This window comes from Pteropus alecto, unplaced genomic scaffold (genome assembly GCF_000325575.1).
Source record: "Pteropus alecto unplaced genomic scaffold, ASM32557v1 scaffold14, whole genome shotgun sequence".
NCBI classification, from domain to species: domain Eukaryota; kingdom Metazoa; phylum Chordata; class Mammalia; order Chiroptera; family Pteropodidae; genus Pteropus; species Pteropus alecto.
Genome location: NW_006436810.1, coordinates 15,993,674 through 16,016,899, shown reverse-complemented (window position 1 = coordinate 16,016,899; position 23,226 = coordinate 15,993,674). Strand labels below are relative to the sequence as shown.

Here is a 23,226-nt window from a genome sequence, read left to right as displayed (position 1 = left end):
TATCCCCAGATTAAAATTGTTTTTTCTTTACCTGGTTCCTAGAAGAGGTGGACTGCTCATGACAGGTATTACTGGAATGAGGCTTCTTTGAAGATTTTGAAGTGTCCTGACATAATTTTCTTTTAGACCTGTGAGCTGTTCTGCTTATAATCAGTCTGTGGTAACTGACATCAGCTTCTTCAGTCTGATTTACTGGTTGTTGCTGTGGCAGTGGGGCATTTTCCATTTCTGTGTCTGATTCAAAAATGTATGGTTGTCTTTTCACTGTTAGTGACTCGTGTCCTTTCCCTAACATTTGTGTTACATATTTGCTTCTTAAATTTTCTTTTCCATTCACTTGGAAGTCAATGGCACTTTTAATTAAACCTAAATTATTATTTGACATCTGAAATCCTAAACTATCGGACAACTGTTTACTTTCATTTATATTCACAGTTGATGATTTTCCATTAGGGGGTGGAGATTTTGTCATATTTTCACAGGATTCGGTGTTTTTCTTTTGCAGAGGTCTAGGTTTCTGGTTTAAATTTCTAGCATTCATCTGAGTGTTACGATTAGATCCTTTTTTTTTAGAAGGATTTAAATTCAGTTTGTCATCCTGGATCACACTGGTTTTAAGTGAAAACAACTTAGATTCTGTAACATATTGTTTTCTTTTCAGGTTTCCAGTTTCTAAGATATTTTTGTTCATCTGTAAAGACTGATTTTTGAAAACTGGTATGAATTGAGGGGCAACACTACTTTGGGAGCTGAAATTCTCATCTTGGACTTGAGGATCATCTCCTCTGGGAGGCTTTGGCACTTCCGAGTGAGCTTGTAGTGCCCTGTCAGATAGGGACTTAGCTCTGCTCTGAACGGACTGCAGCTGGAGGGGCAGAGCTGAGGACATGCAGGGCTTCTGCTGGCTGACCAAACGCTCCACCTTGTGGTCCATGGCTACTGAGCTCGGCAGATGTTGAGCCAGGGAGGGTCGTGTGGAAGGGGCCTGGGTCAGACAGGACCTGAACATTTGTTTAGAGGTCAGATTGGGTGCCTTTACTTTGTTTTCCTGAAAGGACAGACATTAAGAACTTTAAAAAATATAATAATGACAATGGAATACAAATTATTTAAAATAGCATCAAAATAAGAACATAAAGTAACACTACCATATATAAAACAGGTAAAAAAAGAACGAGCCTTCTTGAGGACATATGTGTATTTCTTATGGGTTGCATCCTTCTTTAGATATCATCCTTTCATGATAATAGTTTAAGATGATAAATGCTCTAAATTTTATATAAATCAACTACAGAAGCTACCCGCTGTCCTCCAAATGTGCTCATGCTGCTGTCTTGTTCAGAACCCCGTTCCCTCTACTCCGCCCCCTCCACAATGCAGCTGTGACTGTGATGGACATGGTGAACTGGTGTTCAACACTCATCCCGCCTTCCTGCTAATGTTCCTTCTAGAGCCTGGAAATCTCCTTTGCAGCTAGGGTTCAAGACGAGACTTAGGATCAACCAGCCAGATGCATTCATACAATATTCGGAAGGAAGAACTGAGGCAAAGCCACGCTTCTGTGGTTTCCGCTGAAAAGTTTAATCATGAATACCTCTGGTTTTTAGGTGCAGAGTCAGCAGAAACCTGAGTGTCTGCACACCAGCTTTGTAGGTGCCTGCAAACAGAGCTCAGGGCCTTCATTCCCCTGACGCGGACCACAGTAAGCAAGCGCATCAAACGTGCTTCATCCAGCACACACCGCAGCCCTCGCCCTCCACAGACTCCCCCTGGACAGAGATGCTGTCATGGGGAGGAAAGCAATTCTGAACTCTGCATGAAAATCCACCTCAAAGAGATGTTTTGTCAGAATTGACTGAGTCATCTTAGAGTGTCTAAGTGGAATCTTTTTCCATTAGATGAGGAAAGGGTTCAAGAACTAAGCTGAAATCAATCATAGAAAATCAAAGAACAGCCATCTTTTTGGACTCTGGGGTTTCATAAATTGTAATAACTTTTAAACAACATACCTACTACTTGAGATACCAAAAAAGAAAACCCCACCTCATTCTATGCAGATTCATATAATAGATTACTTGTATTACGACATAAAACTTATCTAGAATATGTACCCAAATTATGCTTATATTCATACCCTGTTTCCCCTTTATCCATCCGCCTCTCAGAAACATATACCTGATGGAAACAATCTCCAGGAGCCTGTTCTGCCCCCTAGCTTGTCAATGTATTATTTACTCATTCTTTCAATTTCTAAACTATAGTAAATAGCCCAAAGGATGAACCTCTATGGTTATATTCAAATTTATAAGACTACAAAAAGAGCCTCTGTAAACAACAGATGAGATCATAAATAATTTACAGAACTTAAAATACCTAAATGGTCAACAAACTAAAGCTTTGTGAAGTCATAACCCAATAAAAAAACATGCCTTACCACATTATTACCATTATTCTGCCAGGTGTTACTGGCAAATGTGGTTTAGTTGACTTTTAATTTCTAGAACTTTATATACAATTTATATAACTTTGTACATTAACACAAAATTAGAGAGGGAAACCTATATTTAGATCTGCAGGGATATCTAATGGAGGCCTAGAATTAAGGTAATGATTAAATGAAACTTGAGGATTGACCAAAATGACCAATCGAATGTTTTATCTATTACAATCTGGTCCTGTACATTGCATAACCCGAGTGTTTCTTTATTAAAAATAAACCAGAATTCAATTACACTTAGATCTCACCACAGGTTTGTAGGAAATATGGAGTTTAGAAGAATATATTAACTTTAAATGACATGATACGAAGCAGCAATCAATCAAATCTGTAATACAGGACATTTTCCAGGGCAAATGATCCAGTTTTCCAGCAAATAACTGATATAAATAAAGGGGTGTAGGTTTAGAGTGTTACAGAATAAAAGAGACTTAAGAGGTACAACAACCAAATAAAATGATGTGGCCCTTGCTTGGATTCTGATTTACACAAAACCCCTACAAAAAATCTCTCAAACAGTGGGGAATTGGGGTATGATATGGTATCAGATATCAAGGAATTATTATTAAATACATTTTTAAAAAGCTCTTGTAAGGCAGAAACACATACTAAAGTCTTGAAATATCTGGGATTTGTTTAAAATACTCATTACCTCCGCTCAAAAATATGTCAAGGAGGAACTAGATGATAGGCATGAGTTCATTATACTAAATATACTAATTTAAGTCTGAGAATTTCCCTAAGTTAAAAAAAAAAAACAAAAAACTAGTTTGGCTAAGTGCATCTGCTAATTTTTTTAAGTAAGTTGAGTTTTTATCAAACAATCTTATCAATTTATTTTTCACTTTTTTAACTTATGTTTTTTAATACTACATGCATCTTAGAGCTAACATGGTGTAGCAACCATGGGAACCGACAGTTCCTGAGCGCTAAGCGTAGGGACTGTTCCAGGTATCATATAATCTCCTAACACACAAATAAAATCCCTATGAAGGACATGGTGGCATGCTGCCCAGATCCCCTTCAAGGAAGGGCTGCTGCCCATTGCCCAGAGTGCTGGCAGCAGACACAGGAGGCACCTTTCACAGTCGTCCCCTACAAGGACTGATTCAGTTGAAGACACCCTTCGTTCCAGGACACGCCTGTCTCAGGGTGGCCCAAATCCAATGACAGATGGAAGAGGGGGTATAAGGCCTGGCTACTTCAGCCAATGCAGACCCACCATGAAGGGCTGTTTTTAGCCTCGGAAATCCTTAGAAGGTTGACCAAGGCTATCTGGCACCTGCTTTGCGTTTAACTTCTCCCTTCACCCAATCTCTCTTCCTTCCTTGCCTTCTGCAGGTATTAATTCCAAGGGCAACTCCCCAACTCCCCAATACCACATGCACTTGACTCCATTTCAGAGTCAGTCCTCAGAGAGCCCAACTGGTGACAAGTGCCATTATTACCACCACTACTCCACTCCATTAACAACTGAAATAACCAAGGGACAGGGAGATCAAACACCTTGCCCACGATTATACAAGTAGAAAGCGATTCCAATCCAGACAGCCTGTCTCTGGAGTCTGGGGTCTTAACCACATATCTAAACCTTTTCCAGTTTCAGATTAAGAATTTGACTCTGGGTTTCAATCCTCATTCTGCAGTGTATTTAACAGTATGGCTACAGTTAAATTACTTGGATGCTCTGAGCTTCTGTTTCCTCTTCTGCAAAATTGAGAAGACAATTCTTTATTTCAAGAGTTTATTTTGATGATTAAATGAGTTAATACACATAAAAGCAGCTGGCACACAGAAGGCACTCAATAAAACTGAGGGGAAGAAATTTTTACTGTCAGGGTTCCAACTGTCAGGAGCAATATAAAGACCAGAATCTCCAACTAAGTGTTATTTTAGATTTAAGGAGCAAATTTTCACAAGTACTTGTCTGGATTCACTATTTCTGAAACAGACATGGGCTGGAAATATTTAGCAGTCAATAAATATGTTTGATAAAAATGTATGATGTAATGACACATCTTCTAAATTCCTCAGGCTTGGACTTGGCCAGCAATTAAACTTTTAAAAATGATATATCTGGGCAAAATTTTAAGATTCATTACCATAAAGATGTAGTTGGGATTCGTGTGCCTGCACTCCCTTCTAAGGAAATGGCCTTGCCCACAGCCCCTGACATCAAGGCTTTCGTATTTTTACGTAACATATACGTGGTGTTGGCGCCCCACCCAATACTACTAAATCTACATGGTGACTAGTGGCAGATGACGTGGCCTGGCCTGAAAAGATGAACATGGTCTATCACACTGGCTCGGTGGGTTATAGCTGGGGATTATAGAGAGTGAAACAATTAGCATGGCAGCAAAAGCTGAAAGAATGCCATGAGGCATAATGTTTGAGCCATAGCAAGTCAATACCATATGAAAGCTGAAATTGCTGGAGCAGTGCAAACGACAATAAACAGGGCACACTAATAAGTCGAAGACAGGAGACTGAGCGGACGCAGAAATAGTCACATAATTCAATTATATCTCAAACTGTTCAAATTGTTCAAACTTTTGACTTTGATCAAAACAATTATTTATCATTTCGAAGATATAATATTGTTGAAAATTTTACATTTTAAATTTCCTTAGATTTGTTCTTCGAAAATTTTCTTTTAAATTGTTTTCTTTTGACAAAGAGATCTTATTTGAGTGTAAAGATATGACATCATATTTTCTTTATCAGTATTGCTTGTTACTTGTTTTTCATAAATAAGATTTCACTTAGCACATCATCTTGCAATAAAAATGTTGTTAATTTAATTTCTATAAATGGAATTATTCAGAGCCTTTTTCAATCAATGAGGCTTAAACGAAGTGGCAGAAGTTCAAAGTCAATCTGGATTTGTATGAGGCGTTGTTTCTAAATTATCTTTAAGATCATTTATTCACTGAAAAGATATTTAACAAACACCTATTATGTAACAGACACTTGGGATAAGAAGATGAACATGATCTCTAGCCTCCAGGAGCACACATAAAATTAGAAGAAATAGACTAGTAAACCATTATTACAAAAGCACTTTGGGCACAAGTCTCTTACCTGTACACGTGGTTTAGTTAGCTCTTGAGTGTAGTAGCAGGGTTTCGTTGTCATTTTTATGGGAAATCCACATACGTGGGGCAGTTTAGATTTTAAATCTGAAAGAAAACTTTTCAACACGTCTTCCAAATCTACCCTTGGAAAGAACTGTATGGGCTGGCTTCTGATGCAACTGAGAGGGTATGTGAGTGGCGGTAAAGGACAACAGAGCACTTCTGTACTTAGGAGTCAGCGATCTTTGTGAAATGAACAAGCATTATGGTAGTGACTGTTAAAAAGGCACACATAACTAAATCCTGTTTGATTTATCGCTTATTTATTCCAAGCCAAATCATTCCAAGATCACAGTGCAAAGCTAAAGAGCATGTTTTCCCACAGGGATCATTATTCTAGTTTAATACGTGCAACCAAGACGACTCATTGTTTCCCTATTATACTGCTTTCTATATAAACAGGCAAACTCAGGCACCCCAAAAATTATTTATAAGAAAGACGCTATGACCTCTATAGTTTATAAAAGTGTTTATAGTAAATAAAGAGTTTGTATCTCCAGAAAGCAGTAAAAACTCAATATAGAGAAATGATACATATAGCTTTTATTCATGCTCTAAAAACAGTTCTTTGAAGAAAGCAGTTACTTTTCTGATGAAAAATATTCTGAAGATTGGGAATAATGACTAGACATCTAATGAAAGGGAATAATTGCTATCTGTCAACTTTAGTTTCATATTAAGGTCTGGGTTAGGAAACACAGACTCCAGAAAGAGAGTAGAGGGCTGTCCTCTCTTCTACGTGGAAACTCCAGCTGGTCAGAACAGAGACAGGAAAGGTGAAATCGGTATGATGGCTGAAGTTTCACCTGAGCATCTGTGCTCTTTTCATGTGTAGATTAAAAAAAATAACCTGAAGATATTTTCTTAAATCAATGGGGTGCATTAGGTGTAAGTCAAATCCTCAAAATGTTGCCTGTAAAACAAAATAATCTTCCAAAAAGAAACATCTTTGTTAAACAACGAATTCTTTTACTTCTTCCCAAAGTGCCACTGGAGGGAGCCCTTGGCTAAGGAGAGTCCTATGATTATTTTCCCCCTACCAGGAATTACAAACATTTTTTTCCCATTTATTGTACAGTTTTTTGTTTTTGTTTTTGTTTTTGTTATCTAAGTCGTTACAGTAGTGTTAAGGAGCAGAATATCACTATTAAACTTACCCTCAAATAAAAACATGAAAATTCTAAGGAAAACAAAAACACTCAGGCAGATAAAAAGAAGTAGAAAGGAAAGTAGTTTCATTTAGACACAGAAAAGATCGAACATGACAACATTAGAGTCAAGGGAAAAACTGATCAGAAGGCGGGCAGAGTGTGCCTGCCACAAATGGTGCATAAAGGATATGTAAAGCTCCTTTCTCCTATCATTTTGAAGTAGATGTTGCAGTATATTTTAATATTTCCACAATCTTCTGGAAGTTTATAGCCATACTAAAAATTAAGAACAAAGTTGAAATTCTCTTGAGGAAAAGCTAAACTTAGGTTAAATTATATGAAGCAAAATCAAATAACTTCTTATAGAATATATATTTCTATCCCTTACCAAGTCATCCCAGTGCATCTGGAAATCTCCATATGAGCGAAAAGGGCAGTCAGGGGGCGCCGTATGAAGAATACTTAATATCTTTCCCATTTTCATACTATGAAAAAGAAGAGTGGTAAAATATTGTGAGCCTATGCTTAGACATAGTTTAACTCTGTGATTTAGAAAGTATTCAAAAAAATTTAGCAACTATCTACACATAAGTAATAAAATAATCATTTGCTTCTAGTTCCAAATACATATTGTATTAAATTTTAAGCACTAGAATTGTTATGAAAAACTAAACTGAATTGACACAAACAATATGCCAGTTACAAACATAAAATAATGACTAATAAAACATTACCACACAGAGGGATGCCTGGTAATTGTTAAACTAGGGAAAAGTTTAAGAGTTGAATGATTCAGAGTCAAATCTATGTTCCCCAACTACCTCTTTCCTGCTTCGGTGATTAAATTATGCACGTTAAAGTTCTTTTTTGTAAAGCAGGTTAAAATTTCCTCCCAATAGTCCTGTTTCTATTAATAATAAGCCATTTTCCCCTGAAGTCAGCACCAACTTAAAACTTAGCTCATATCAAATAATAATGAGTCATTAATTAAATGTAAAAGTTTACAAGGTTTTACTGAGATTATTATATTTAGCTGTTAATTTCATAAGATATCTAGAAATTTTACTTTTTAAAACTAGATCTAATAAAAATATAAATGTAAATAAAATTATTTTAGTAATCTGATAAAGGAAAATGATGGCTTCTATGACAATATTGTTTCAATCTTTTTGTAAGCTGTAATTCAGTTTCAAAAATTCGCAAAAATGGTTTATACTTTTGCACACATCCATGTTAAAGCAAAGTGAGAGAAAACTAGTATACTTTGGACCTCCCCTAGACACTACACATTGAAATCTCACCTTGGCAAAACGTAGCACCAGTTGTTTAAAATCGAATGTCCCTCAATGACAGCATTCTTGTGAGTATCAAAATTCTTTATGATACTCTGAGAAATATCAAATTCTCTTAGCTTTTAATAGAAATAAGATTTTAATGCATAAATCAAGAGAATTTGGGAAAAAAAAGAAACATTAAAAAACACAGTTTTTGTTGTACACGCACAATTATAAAGTAATTTTAAAGGCTTAAGTTACATGAGATCATGAATAACCACTGACATAATGCAACGTTTCAGCTCACCCTGTTTCTCCTCCACACAGTGTATGAAGTATTTCATACTTTCCTTATCTTCCAAATCAAGATTCCTATTTTGTACTGTTTCATAGACATGCATGAACTAATTTTTATAGCAGTCACGATGTGAAAAATGTCGTATCAAAAATGTTAAGGAAAGCGAGATTCAGAGGTGCCGATGACAAACTGTAATTCAGGAAATCAGTTTAAACGAACTGAACAAATATGTACTGAGTGTATAATGGTGAGCAGAAAAGAGCAGTGCATCTTCCTCACTCCTGGTGTCTGTGTCCATGTTGCAAAAGCTCCACTGTCCTGACACTGCTGTGCCCTCATTCGTTCCTCCCTAGCACAGACGAGGTGACTTATCTCGTTGGTAAAATTGGGACAAATCCTTCCTCTTTCTCTTGGGAGCCGGCCTGCTGGCAAAAAGTGGTATTCTGCATTTTCTCTCCCACATTGGGAATAGTACCTGATCTCTCAAGGGAGCCTGCGGGTTCCATTACGGTCATACATGGGTCAATCTACCTAATTCTAAGGTTCAGGTAGCCACATTCTCCAATAGCTGTTTGTTTACCTTTTTCTGTAATAAATAGTGTGACTACATATCTATTAAAATAAATAAAATGGAGATCAAATTTGAAAATTCTTTAAGCACACAAAACCAGTTAAACCATGTAAGTGAAACCTAATCTATCTTATTTTGCAATGCAAGCAAAATTTAACTTAGATTATTTTTATAAATGCCTCTATGAAATAATAAATAAACATGTTGTTGTCCAAAATGGTATAAGATAATCACTTTTAATCAATTCTCTGTCATTTGGAAAACCCCATTGCTATAATCAATCATTATAAAGCTAAATCGTTTCCACATTTTCTCTATGCAAACGAAACAACACACCTGTAACAACACACCTCTGAGCTTCATTGTACTATTGGTTTGAAGACTCCTGCTTCACAAACTTTTTTTATGTACAATAAACTCTTAACAATTTTAATTGATCTGATTTTATTTTTAACATATCTCGGTTCATACATGCTGGACCAGTATTCCATTAAGTTAGTGTCTCTTTCCCACTCAAAAGTGTCCATTTTGGGTGATAGATTATATTTTCATCCTATTAATAATGGTGGCATTCTGATCTCTATATGTCTTACTCTTCTTTGTTAATCTCTAATTGGTTCTAAGCTCAGTTATGTAAAACAGAACTACCTATAAAAAAATCAAAGGGCAGTAAGGTATATTAATTAGTCCTTAAGAAGCTTCATATAAACTGGGGATATAAAAACGAGGTGTATAACTCTAAAAATACTAGTAAGTATGTGAGCATGGTGCAGAGGAGTGTGAAGGTTTAAAAGTGGTTGGAGACCGCACTGGGTTTGGAGCCCTGGGGAGGCGCCTCATCAGGATGAGGTTTTCCCCTCATGCCACCCGCTCCAGTTACCTACACGCAGCTCAGCTTCCCTACTGGCTAGAAAGTAGATCCGATTCATCTTTGACTTTTCTATTGCCTCAACATAACATGTCATCAAAAATTAAAGTTAAGAGAAAAATGAATAGAGTAGCCCTGGAGCTGGCTGGCAGGACGAGTGGCCAGTCAGGGGTGCTCCAAGCAAAGGCGGAGTCATCTGTCCTATGCCTGGGCTTTCTCAGTCTGCAGGCTGTTAACTCTCTGGGCGGGATAACTCTTTGTTGGGGTGGGGATGGGGCTAGGGTTGTGTCCTGGGAGTCTAGTGTGTTCAGCCACATCCCTGGCCTCTATCCACTCAATGCCAGCAGCAACACACCCCTCCCCATTTGTGATAACCAATATTTTCTCCAGACAATACAAAATGTCTCATAGGGAGAAAAAGCACTCATCTTCCCTTACCCTACTCTGTTGAGAACCACTGGCATAGGAGAAGAAAAATAACACTTATTGAGTTATCATTAAAGTGTAAGGTTCTATGCTGGGTGCTATGAGAATTAGCAAAATAAAAGATACATACCCTTCTACTACAAAGGCAAAAAGTGTTAAGCATAAAAAATAGATGCAAAAAAAAAAAAAATCCAAACAGAATGCCGATGGGGGGATATTACATTTAGCATGGGCTGAGACTGCTTTCAATATTTGGAAGTGAAAGAAGAGGCAAGAAGTGGGTGCTGAGGCAGGAAAGGGTTGTGGAGAGTATTGAATGCTACTTAAAAAGATTTTTGAGCAAGGGGATAGTATGATTAGATCTGTGTTAAATCTGTGTTAGAATATTTTCTCTGAGTAAACAGGTTCAGAACGATATGAACATGCCAAGAATTTAATATGGATTTTGAAAATAAAAAAACCTTATCATTCTTCTTGTTAAAAATTAAAACCTACTAGCGTGTTTGTAATAATAATAAATATATTAAGTATACAGTAAATATAGTAAAGTTAATTACAGAAATCAAAATATGTGGTACCTCAGGTGGTGGCAGTCTGATTGTATAAGCTTCTATACTTAGACAAACTTGCGTTTCTGTTACATTGATGTTTAATACTGAAAATAAAATAATTGTAAACATTCTGGAATTATTACTCGATCCTATCAAATTAAGCATTTTAGTAACAAAAAAATTACTTTAATTTATTCAAATTTGAAACTCAGTTAAGAATGGATATTTTTTCCACACATGGTCAAATTCAATCACCATGTAATATTTGACAGTCTGCAGATGAGACATCTAAGAGACAAAGGCATGAAATGACATGGATATGTGAGTGCGTGTTTTGGGAAGAATGTCATAAGACAGGGTTACAATAAGAAAAATGAGACATCCTACAGTTGAGAGGACAACTCAGCAAGTCTCTTTTACACGTCTGACATCTGCTATATGTGAAAAATGAAGACCGTCGTCTTAACTCAGGAGAGGTACTATGCCATGATTCTGACTTAGGCAGTCTGTCACTAACAATGCCCTCAAATATACTGGCAGACATACTCTGGATCCTGAAGACCCCAAGGAAGAGATAATACCTGGAAGAAAGCATGAGGGGGCTTTTCAGGCATTGGTAAAGTTGTGTCTTCATCTGAGAACTGGTTTTAAAGATATGTTTAGTTTGTGAAAATCCAATGAGCTATACCCTTCCAATTTGTCGGTTTTGCTGCAGCATATACATTCAGTAAAATGAAAAGAAGAAAAAACTAACACAGAAGTGGGGAATTTTGCTCTCCTAAACTGTCATCTATAATCTCTGACAGCTGTAGTCTCCTGATAGTGTCTGGATGAAGCTAATTTAGGTAATGAAGTCATTTGTCCAGAGCTACATTACAGTGATTGCCACTGTCCGACTACATGTAAAACAGTGCAAAGAGGGCAATTGAGGTCTAGAGTCGTGGGTCGCAGAGGCTAGCCTGGAATTCAAGGCTGTGCCCTGGTGGTGGGGCAAGCTGCCATGACTAGTGACGTGTGCTTGCGTTTAGGATTCCCACCTATCTGCTATCTCTAAACTACTGTGTAGAAACTTCACCTGCAACACAGCTATGCATAGCACTGAAAGACTTAGATCAGACCATATCATAAACTGTGTATTTTAGATCATCTGTGTCATTTTAGGTTTTTTAAGGAGAAAAAGAATGATGTTCTCATAAGAAACAAAGCTTTTACTTACAATAGTACTAAAGAATTTTTTACGATAAACTATACATTATAGACTACACATTATAAATGACTAAAGAAGTAAACTCCATAGTCAAAATTTTCTTTAAGTGGAAAAATAAAAAAATAGAGCTTTTATTACAATTAAGAGAAGTGAATTTTTCTCATATAGGTAGAATATATATTTTGAACCAGAGGTAATTTCCTTGGTGAAACTGCGATCATAATAATTAAATAAATAATTAAAAAATAATTAAATTCTGATTTAACCTTATCAAGATCATAATAACTCAACAATCTGTAATAGTGTTTTTAAACAACTATTGATTATACTAATGTTTTATCTATTGACACACATTTTTACTTACCAACAGCTCTTTGCTTTCCCATCTGAGAAAGAAACTCTCTTCCTTAAAAAATTGATAGGACATGGAATATTATTATTACTCATAAATCATAATAAATATAATATTTTATGTGAAATTATCGGTTAAGAAAAATGCTTTAAATGAGGTTTTACACAAAGGAATATCTGAAGACAGCTCAGAGAAAAAATATAATCACTCAAAAAGTATCTTCAATTAAAAAGACAGAAATACCCAATCATTCCCTCAATTATTTACTTCCTGGTATAAAATAATTAGAAAATGGTCAGACCTCAAAACAAAACTAGAACAGCCTTTTGATTCCAAAAATATTGATGATTTGTGTTCATTTTATTATAATGCTCCATAACTTATATTTATTTCTCTCTAAATGTCAAGTATTACATAATAAACACATTTTCTTTAAAGAAACATCAGCAGGTCTCTGGATATCATCCCAAAGTAAGGAGATGACACTTATGTCGTTCTGGACTTGAGAAGGTCTGACTGGGGCTATGCTTTAAAAACTATCCCCTAAAAATAATATCTTGAAATTAAAAACAGATGTGCATTAATAGAAATAATCTAGTTCAGAAAACCACAATAACTGAAAGAGATAGTCACCTTGAACTAAGAGATGGCCAGTTTTATTCCAGGCTGGAGCAAGTCTAGCCGTGAGTGTATATGAAAGGCAGTTTTGAAGAATCACAGGAATTACTCTTTGTGGTGCCTCCACCTAAAAATATTAAAGGACAAAATACAGGCAAATTTACAGTAATCAGTATGTCCCTATAAACTCACAGAAAATGTCTGTGTGGTCAGATCACCACTCAACAAACGGGGCTATTCTGGATGTAAGTTACCATCTTCAATACAGCTAACCCTATCTGGTTCCAAAGCTAAAGAAGTGTTAAAATATAGTCACTGTGAAACCATGACTACGGTCGTGCAGCCAAATTCTTCCTGCTTCTCCTGGCCAATAAACCTAAACTTTTTGAGCTCCTGTGCTAGAACCTTAAACTTTACTTTGTATTCTAATCTACACAGAGGAAAAAACCAGACCAGAACTATATTGTAATACTTTTCATTATTGTTTTCTCTAGTTCAATGTCAGAAAACAATGGAAATACTTACATGGGCACACATGCAACCAGCAAAGTATCTCTACTTGTATGGAATCTGTAAAATTAGGATTTTTGCTTCTGACCAATGAGAGTGATAAGATTCAGATTTATCCTCCCACTTGAAACAATTGAAAGACTGGGTGAGTTACATGAAACGATGGTTCATAAGACACTGGACATCAAGCAACAAAGAAGAGCAATCCCTAAGGGATGGGAACCTATGATTACCCCAGTAGGGAACCTATGATTACCCCAGTATACTGACTGAAGAGGGTTTCCAGGCTGTGGTGCAGGACGGGGGTTCCTGGAAGAGCCAAATTTTTATACCATTCTGGCTTCTGGTAAATTTTTCCAGGATGCAAGTAATTAATCTGTTGGCAGGGGACAAGATCAAATCTGTTCAATTTGTCTCACAGATATTTAATTAAGGCTACTATTGACAGAACTCTAAGCAGCAGGATGAAGCCAGCCTGCAATGTGGACCTCAAACATGCCCCCAACACAAGCAGCTGAACAAATCCCATAATCTCTCGGGATCTACCTTAGAAAGCCAAGTGGCTTTCTCCTTGATTCTATACTTACTTTCTCCTTGGCCCGAGGTAATAACCAGACACAGCAGGATATCAAAGTCCACACTCAGCCTTGGCATGCAAGGAGGAAGTCTGGGGCAATTCTATAACTCATAAACATGAGTCATAAACATGACTGGTAACCTGTATGCTTTCCAGGACAAGGATGGCATTGCTGATCGCTTCCGCTAAAATTGGGGGCAAATTCTGTACCAGATTTCCTCAATAATCGATACAATAGGTAAACAAGATAAACTGAGAATATAGTAGCTTAACACCACCACCAACCAACATGACCCAACACTAACATTCGTAGACTTCTTGACAAAACGGTAGCAGAATGCATTCTTCTCAAGCAGACAAGAAACATTTACTAAGATAGATCATATTCGAGGCCACAAAACAAACCTCAATAAATTTTAAAAGATTTAAGTTATACAAAACATGTTCTCTAGCCACAATTAAATTAGAAAGCAGCAACAGAAAGATCCCCGGAAAATCCTCAAATATGTGGAAACTAACATACTTCTAACCCACAGATTACGGAAAAAAATCAAAGGGGAATTTGAAAGTATTTTGAGCTGAAGAAAATCAAAACAAAACATATGCTTGGGAGGAAATTTATACCACTAAATACATCTATATTGGGAAAGAAGAAAGTTCTCAAATCAATGACCTCAGCTTCTACCTTAAGAAACTAGAAAAAGAGCAACCTAAACCCAAAATAAGCATATGAAAGGAAATAATAAAGACAAAAATGAAAATCAAGGAAATACAAAACAGTAAAACAACAGAGAAAATCAAGGAAATCAAAAGCTTGTTCTTTGAGATCAACAAGATTATTAAGCTTCTAGCAAGACTCATCAGGGAGAAAAAAAGGAAGACACACATGACCACTATCTGGAATGAGAGAAGCAGCATCACTACAGATTCCACAGCAAAGGAAAATAAGGGAATGTTACAAGTAACTTTATGCCAATAAATTCGACAACTTAGATGAAATGGCCATATTCTTTGAAAAAGATAACTTTATTTATTAAAGAAATTGAAATTGTAGATAAAAACCTTACCTTAAGGAAAACTTCAGGCCCAGATAACTTTTTTGGTGAATTTTAACAAACACTTATAGAAGAAATAATAAAAATTTACATAAAAACTCCAAAAACTTGAGAAATTTTTTTCCTATTATAAGATTCCTGAGGACAGGGAGTTTATCTGGTTCACAACTTTAACTCCAGAAACAAAAGAATGCTCAGCATATTATAAATGTTCAGCACATATCTGCTGACTATGGTGACTGTTATGTAGGAAGTATCCTTTAAAAGAAAGATTGAGCATCATCGTGAAGGCTCCTTAAGGGAAGAAAGTCATGAACAATAAGACATTTGAGATCTGGAAGACTAGTGAGGGTACAAAGCAAGTTTACTTATAACAATGAGGAACTGGGTAAGTGGAAAAAGAGTAAGAGTATAAACAAAAAGATTTTAAATATTTTGGACATGAGATAATTTGCCGTGATAAAGTCGAAAGTATAAACTAAAAGACTGGAAGTAAATTAATCACAAATTGTGTTTTTATTACTGTATAAGTACTGTGAGATATATGTTTCTTAATTTTTCTTTTTTTTCTTATAATTTTAAGACATTAAAATGATGGTACTTGGTATAAATATTCTTTGATTAACTCAATACTGAAATGCTATTTATTCTTATGCTTAAAAATATTTTGATCATTAGAATTCATCTTCGAAATTATATCATATCTACTTTTTGTAACACATCTGTCAAAAAACAATACAATTTTGACATTTAAGTCAATATATTAAGAAGAAGATTAAATTCTCCAAGAGCCAACCTGTAAGACAGTACAAGGGTCTCCACTAAACCATGAAACACTTTTCACAATAAAGAACATAATTTTGTAGGGATTTCTAGAAGACCTAGTTTCTAGTTCTAGTGAATGATACACTGTAAACTTGGTTCTCATAGTTCAGATTTGTCTTAGCAAGAAAATTTAACTAAAACCCTTAGACATTGTTCCTAGCTGTCCCATAGATTATGACTAATGGCTGAAACCAGCTTTCGGGTAATTAAGAGATTTCTCAGGAAACTGCGAAAGCACCTCTGGGTATTGTTGGAGATGACCAGAAACCTCATTATCCCGAACCCCACTAGATCTAGGAATAGAGGCCAGCAGTGATGCCTAGACAGCATATTATAAATGTTCAGTATATATCTGCTGACTATGGTGACTATTATGTAGGAAGTATCCCTGAAAAGAAAGATTGAGCATCAATCCGTTGGAATAACAAAGGATGCACATGCAGAGACATGAAGTGAGCTTCGGCCAAGTCTCCATGGCCTGAGTAACTGAGACACTGGAGGTGCTCAACCCATGTACTCATATTTTCCTTGTGAAGATCCAGAAACTCATCACTATGTAGAATAGAATCTATACTGTTTTGTTCCTATACTATATTGTTACAGACAATATTTTTATCTCTGGGTTTTATTTTCTTCATTTGTAAAAATGGGAATATTTACCTCTTGGAAGGTAAATAACATTATGCCACATAAAATTACTGTAAGAAAGTACCCAACAAAAATTAAGCCTCTTCCCCTTTGTCTTCACTAAATGTGCACAAAAGAATTGCTTGGGCAAAAAATTGTTGGGTTCTTTTGCATGCGTAGCAACAACTTATGCTCCAATTTTTGTTTGCTGACAAAAGAAGCTGAATACAAAAATCAATATAAACAGCATCTGGAATTATTATCTTTTAAAAAACTTACCTTAGCTTCATATTTTTCAATATATGCACTAAGTTTTCCAGCTTTATAAAATGGTATCTATAACAAAAATCCACATTTATAAAAATGACTTAACATGAATATATTAAATAAATCAATACCTAAAAGATGTTAATCATACAGCAGAGGACACAGAATCGGGCTATAATCCTAACAGCTTCTAAGCCTTGGAGAAGCACATGATGATCATTCTCTCCCTGACATAGAATCTGTGGGTATATCCTCAGAATGAGAGAAGCCTTTCTGGGGGTGACATGAACCCAAAAACCATATGAAGGAAGAAACCAATCACTTTCATTTAATAAATATTTAACACCTTTAACACCTTTCTTAATATACAGTAAGTTCATAAAGAAGGAAAATGGACATAAGTGGAAGACCAAAAGAAAATTCAAAAGGCCAAGGTGCTCCAACTCACCAATGAAAGAAATAAAAGATACCATTTTTAACCTAACAGATTGGCAGATATGTAAAGACTGTGAATATCCAGTGTGAGAACGTGGAAATACACTATTCTTTCATACACTATTTGTTAAAATGTAACACTATTTGTTAAAATTACAAACATAATAGCACAAAACTAGAAAATCAGACATGCATCAGACAGTGAAAATTATTTTATACCCATACAATGAAATATTTCACAGCCTTAAAAACAAGAAGATATATGTACTGACACAGAATAGTATCCAGGAGAGGCTGTTAAAGGCGAAATGAAAGGCAAGTTCAAAACAGTATTTATAATAATCCCATTTTCTACTTTAAATATTTTCGTAATTTTTTTTACAGCATGTAATATATTTGTAAACAACCAAAACATATTTTTAGATGGCTATTCTCCTCTTATTGTTCTTGCTAAGATTAGGATACTTGAATTTCTAGGACTCTAAAACAATCTCCTTCTTGTTCCATAAATTTTTCAGGTACAAAAGAACACAAATAAGAGGTATGAGTATCTACTTATTCACCAACAATTTGTCTTTCTTAGAAACTACATTAAAGAAAAAAAAGTTGGACATATAACCATATAACCTAGAAGAAAAATAAAAGACCTGAAGATTTTGTATGGCTTATCAGCACTGTTCATAAATATTGATTTCACTGGATTCCAGGGAATTAAAATCTCAGAGTAGGAGGTTTTTCAGAAAGATTTTTGACCAAAAAAAAAAAAAAAAAAGAAAAAGAAAAAAGAAAAGAAAAAATCTCAGGGTAGTATTTTTATGAAGATATTTGGCAATTCATTATCATTTCCAGTTACTGCACTGGAAAACATATTTCTTGTTCTAATTTTACTAGTGTAAAAATTTTTTTAAATAAAATTTCTAGATTAAAAAAAGTTGATCTATATATGTTCTTTAAAAACAATTGGAGATTTGCTGGAATGAGAAACTTCTTCCTTTTCATTAAGTGTAAATCTAAAGAACACAATATGAGAAAAGAATTAATCCTTGCTATCTTAAAATGTAATGCTGTAACATTTTATTCACTAGTAGTCTTTATCTTAACATTTATGACAGAGAAAATTAATATGAAATTAAAACCACAAAAATGGATTTTAAGTATCAAGTACATCAAAGTTAAAGTCTGTTAATTGTTCAATCACACTACAACACAGTATAATCTGTCTTCACAAACCATCTTCAATTTGAACTATAATTAATACCAGAATTACTGTTTATATCAATACTGCCCCCAAATAATTAGTAATAATACTTTATAAAATGTTAAAATACTAACCGCCATCACCACCCAAATTTGGTTAAATATTCCAGGCACAGGTGATGTAAGGATATCTTGGTGCAAAAACAGCAATTGCCTGTGAAGATGAAATGTATTAATTTTAAGTGAATTTGCCCACTTTCTGTTTTTACTTTATTGGAACATTTAAAAATCTCTTAGTTCCAATTAAAAGTTTAAGTTTCTCCTAGGCAAAGACTGTGTTATAGATTTCTGCATCTCTCCCCACACTTAGCATGGTAGTTTGAACACGGTAGACACTCAGGCAAGGTACGAATGAAGAGAATTCTTAAGTTTTAGATATTGGTATTAATATGAAAACTTGTCCCTGCATCTGAGTTTCCTAACCTCTTTCATCTGTGAACCTAAATTCCTCTATTAAAACTCCATTTCTGTCCTTACAGAAGTCATAACATGGAAGAACCCAGGTCTTTTAACTCCTGTTTCTTCCATTTTCTTTCCTTTTCTTTTTTTTTTTTTTTAAGTGGTGGTCAGGGGTTATTGGAGGCAACAGTCTAGGATTCAACTACAGTGGAGTTATCAACAACTTCAACGTTAGAACTACTGACCAGGTTTTTTTCTTTCAAAGGTGAATTTTTTTCCAAGCCAGAATGACATGAGTAGTGATTTTAATTTAGTACTCAAGAATCAAATGAACTTAAAATGAAAATCATCACAATTCAAATTACCATCAATGATTTTACATTAAAGGTCGAGGAAAAAGTGAGAAAAATACGAAAGAGAATAGAGTTGGAAATATAAAAATTTTCAGTTACTAATCATCAAGGAAACTAATCTAAAAAACCATAAGTGTGTGTGTGTCAGGGGGTTACCTCGAAAAGTGAGGTGAGATTACCTGTTTCTGGTGGCCCTATCTTTGTCAGAACCCTGGTGTAACAGGTGCTTGCTTTTGCAAGACCTGCCTTTGTCTGACACTGCCAGCTCTCTGCTTTCTCTGTTCCAGCCACTGTGTCAATTACTGGGACAATGAGTCAAAACATCCCACTCTGTGGGCATGGATGGCCCTGTTCATTTTGAGGGCAAAGAGCAGAAAATCTCACATACAGTTTTCTACCTATTTATTTCCCAAAGGAGTCACAGGTAAATGCTCAGTAGATATCAAATTATACCTAAGCAGGAAGTGTAGAGGTTCCTGGATGCACTTAGGTGGGAAAATATACAGTAGGGAAAAGCAAAGTTTTGTGAATAAGAACAAAATGGAGAACACCCCAGAAGTGTTTTTCTTATTTCTGGCTCCTAGCTATCTTCTGAGTGTTTGCTCCTCTCCAAAATATTCAGTTACAGATATAATCTTGCCATGTATTTTTAGAGTCTTTATTTGAGTGCCTCAAACAATTTAAGAGACAAATGCATGTTGAGTCCTTAGTAGTCATACTTTAGGGTTCAACGAAACTGTTTTCCAGACTATCTTGGGTCAGATATTTAAAGATAATTATTGGAAAAATACTCTTCAGAAATATTCTTATATTGACCTGAAAATTAAGAAATTTTATTAATCTAAAATGTTTACGTATCTGTTAAAGTGCCTCATAAACAGCAGGTACTCAGTAAATATTTGTTAATGACTATTTTTAAGTTTTGGGGAACCTGATTTATTTCATCAATGACTATACAAAATTTAAATTAAAACGAGCATGTAAGAAGTTACAAATATATAAAAACTCAACAGTGAGATATTCTATCTCAGGTATTTTAAATCCTTCCCTAAATGCAATCTTATATACCTGGTCAGAACAAAACTGAATTTATTTAGAAATTATATACACAGATTAAGTTAATGAGTTTTACGCTTTAAAGGAGATACTTCTAAAACAGCTCTTACAGGTCTCAAGAAGTATAGAAACCGTTATTTATAAAATGTATTTTTTACCTGCACATCTTCATTTGTGTACTCCTAACCTCTGAATCTGCCATCCTATTGCTCAATACTATCCTGACAGCACAGAGTTTGTGTAAATCTGGAAGGGTGATGAAAAAGAGTGACGGCTGCCTAGAATCATTCATATTTTCCTGTTGACTGGATGTCTCAATAATCAGGCCTTTAAAAACAAGCAGACAAACAAACAGCCATAAAAAGGCAGTAAACTATCTTACTAATAGGATTTCAATATCAACTCATCACAAAATATTTAAGTGTTGAAATTAGATAATAAAAACAAATTAGCAAACCTCAGCAAATATCACTGACATTTTCCTTTTTAGATTTTCTAATGATAATCTAGAATTATTTTGATACTTGTTTTATTAAGCTATAATTCACATAACATACAATTCACTCTTTGAAAGGGTACAATTCAATGGTTTTTACTACAGTCACAGTTATGCAACCATCACAATACACTTCGGAACACTTTCGTCACCCAAAAAAAATAATCTAGAACTTCGGACCTGCAGTTTTATATCATGAAAATGATTTGAGTTCCATTAATACGAAAATCCAAGCACTGTTTTTTGAAATGCCTACTCTGCTCTAGGTACTAGATACATCTCTACCATATTGTCTTTATTTAACAAATTCCTTCTAAAGTCCTGGCTATTCTTAAATTTGATTTTGGTTTTAGGAAAACAAATGCTTTCCTATGACAATAATTTTTTAAAAACCAAAATATGTAGCAAAGTCTTCTGTTTCAGATTATCTCTATAAAGTAATTAAAGGTTAAGGAATATATTTTTCGTCATTTTACATGAAAGAAAATGTTTACTGATACCTAAATTGGTATCTAGCTTCCTTTTCCACTAATTATATGGCTTTAACACTTCTGTTTGGGACACATTTTCCAGTTGATAATTCACAGAGCATACCTTTGAAGTCTATTTCATCTATTACTTAAAAAAATCTGGAATATAAAAGTAAAGTAACCGATTTAAGCTCAAATTCTCTAAAGTGCACAAATACACCAAGGGAAGAAAACAGATTCTAGTATTTTAAACTTTTTAACATTAACATATTTTCTCTTTTCAGGAAGTAATCATACATCAGACCAGGAATCTGGAGTGCGACCAGTCTTAAGTCTGATCTCAGTCACCAAATGCCTTTATGGTGCCATTTGTGGAATGCTGACCATGTCCTTTTGGCCTCCAGGCCTCTACCTCACTCAAGAACCACATTGTTTAAAATTTTCATCATTAGAGGACACTTGGTTCTTTCAAAAGTGGAAGTACTCTTAGAATGGTTAACACAAAGTCACACAAGGTGTTAATGACCTAATCAGGATGATTTCTGAAATTATTAAAAATAAAGATATTCCTTCCTTCTGTAGCTGCTTTTTCACTCCCTCTCCCATGTGACTGCTTATTGTTGTGAAAGTTAAAAAAACATGAGGTGCAAAGGAATGTTTCCGAAGCAAACACAACCTACTTCACAATTTAGTCTCAAATTCACTTTCTCTGAAGCATTTTAGTAAAGGGTATCAATAATGAACGCGATAAAATTTACAGCACACAGAACTGATTACGGTTGTGTCCAGAGGTAAAACTGTGTTTTAAAGAAAATAGTTCAAAGACATGGGTGAAGATTTGTGATGCTACTTTCATTTCTAAAACACATTTCCCACTAAAATTACTTTCTCACTTTTCCTTTAAATATCTTGTAGCAGAGTTACCTAGAAATTCCTGTAAGCAGTCTCCCCCTTCTTTTGTTCGTCGTCAAAGACTGATGAGAAAACTATGAAAACAACACTGATCTGTTCAGGAAAAGGCAAGAATTTGTTTACTTTTATTATTTTATTATTCACCTTTTTTTAGGTTCATAATTAGCAAAGCTTGCAGATTAATCGTTCTTTTCCCCTCGGTTGCACAAAATGATATTATAAAGCTCAAAACGTGGCGAAAGCCTAATTAATAGATACGGATGGACTGTTAACACTTTGTTCTGAGAACGGCTCCACCACACTTCTGCCCTGGTGGCGTTACCAATAAACCACAAGCCATCTACCGAATTCTCCATCTGAGGACTCAAAGAACCCACAGAGAACCAAACTGTGAGCACCCAGGCCCCGGAGTCACGGAAGTCTAAGCAACTGTCAGCCCGTCTGGCGCGGCCTTTATTCACAACTGCCTCCGCGAGGGCCCTGGGTCAGAGACGCACGGGCTGGAAGTGGAGTTTCACGCTGGCTCCGCGGACGCCGCCACGGGCAGCAGGCCAGTCTTCTCCCTCTCCCGGCCTCATTTTCTCTCCTGCGGTGCTGGAATCGGGTGGGAACATCCCCGAGGGCTATATTTAGCTTAAACAGTGTTCAAAGGGCGAGTCTGTAAACTGCCCATACAGTAAGATGCCCCACACATAGGAACCAGTGGCCCTCCCGATGTTCCCGTTCCGACAGCTCGGAGCAGCTCTCATCCCCGCGCACAGACGCAGTCATGTCCCACCCCTGGCCACCCCGCACGTCCCTCACAGAAACAGGCCCGAGCTGGCTATATTTAGCTTAAACAGTGTTCAAAGGGCGAGTCTGTAAACTGCCCATACAGTAAGATGCCCCACACATAGGAACCAGTGGCCCTCCCGATGTTCCCGTTCCGACAGCTCGGAGCAGCTCTCATCCCCGCGCACAGACGCAGTCATGTCCCACCCCTGGCCACCCCGCACGTCCCTCACAGAAACAGGCCCGAGCTGTCGGGGTGCGGGAAT

General features: G+C 35.8%; 1 protein-coding gene across 1 annotated transcript in view; it reads right to left on the bottom strand.

Annotated features, from left to right (window-relative positions):
- Positions 1-20,603, bottom strand: part of CUNH18orf63 (chromosome unknown C18orf63 homolog) — a 37,898-nt gene extending 17,295 nt beyond the window's left edge. Inside the window, exons 1-11 of the mRNA XM_006913765.2 lie at positions 20,470-20,603; positions 18,579-18,657; positions 16,824-16,880; positions 12,966-13,077; positions 12,345-12,386; positions 10,801-10,877; positions 8,087-8,196; positions 7,174-7,270; positions 6,976-7,061; positions 5,582-5,765; positions 32-1,048 (exon numbers count right to left, since the gene is read on the bottom strand). Coding sequence (XP_006913827.2) covers positions 32-1,048; positions 5,582-5,765; positions 6,976-7,061; positions 7,174-7,270; positions 8,087-8,196; positions 10,801-10,877; positions 12,345-12,386; positions 12,966-13,077; positions 16,824-16,880; positions 18,579-18,657; positions 20,470-20,603 — 1,995 coding nt within the window. The remainder of the gene's footprint in view (positions 1-31; positions 1,049-5,581; positions 5,766-6,975; positions 7,062-7,173; positions 7,271-8,086; positions 8,197-10,800; positions 10,878-12,344; positions 12,387-12,965; positions 13,078-16,823; positions 16,881-18,578; positions 18,658-20,469) is intronic.
- Between the last annotated feature and the right edge of the window lie 2,623 nt (positions 20,604-23,226).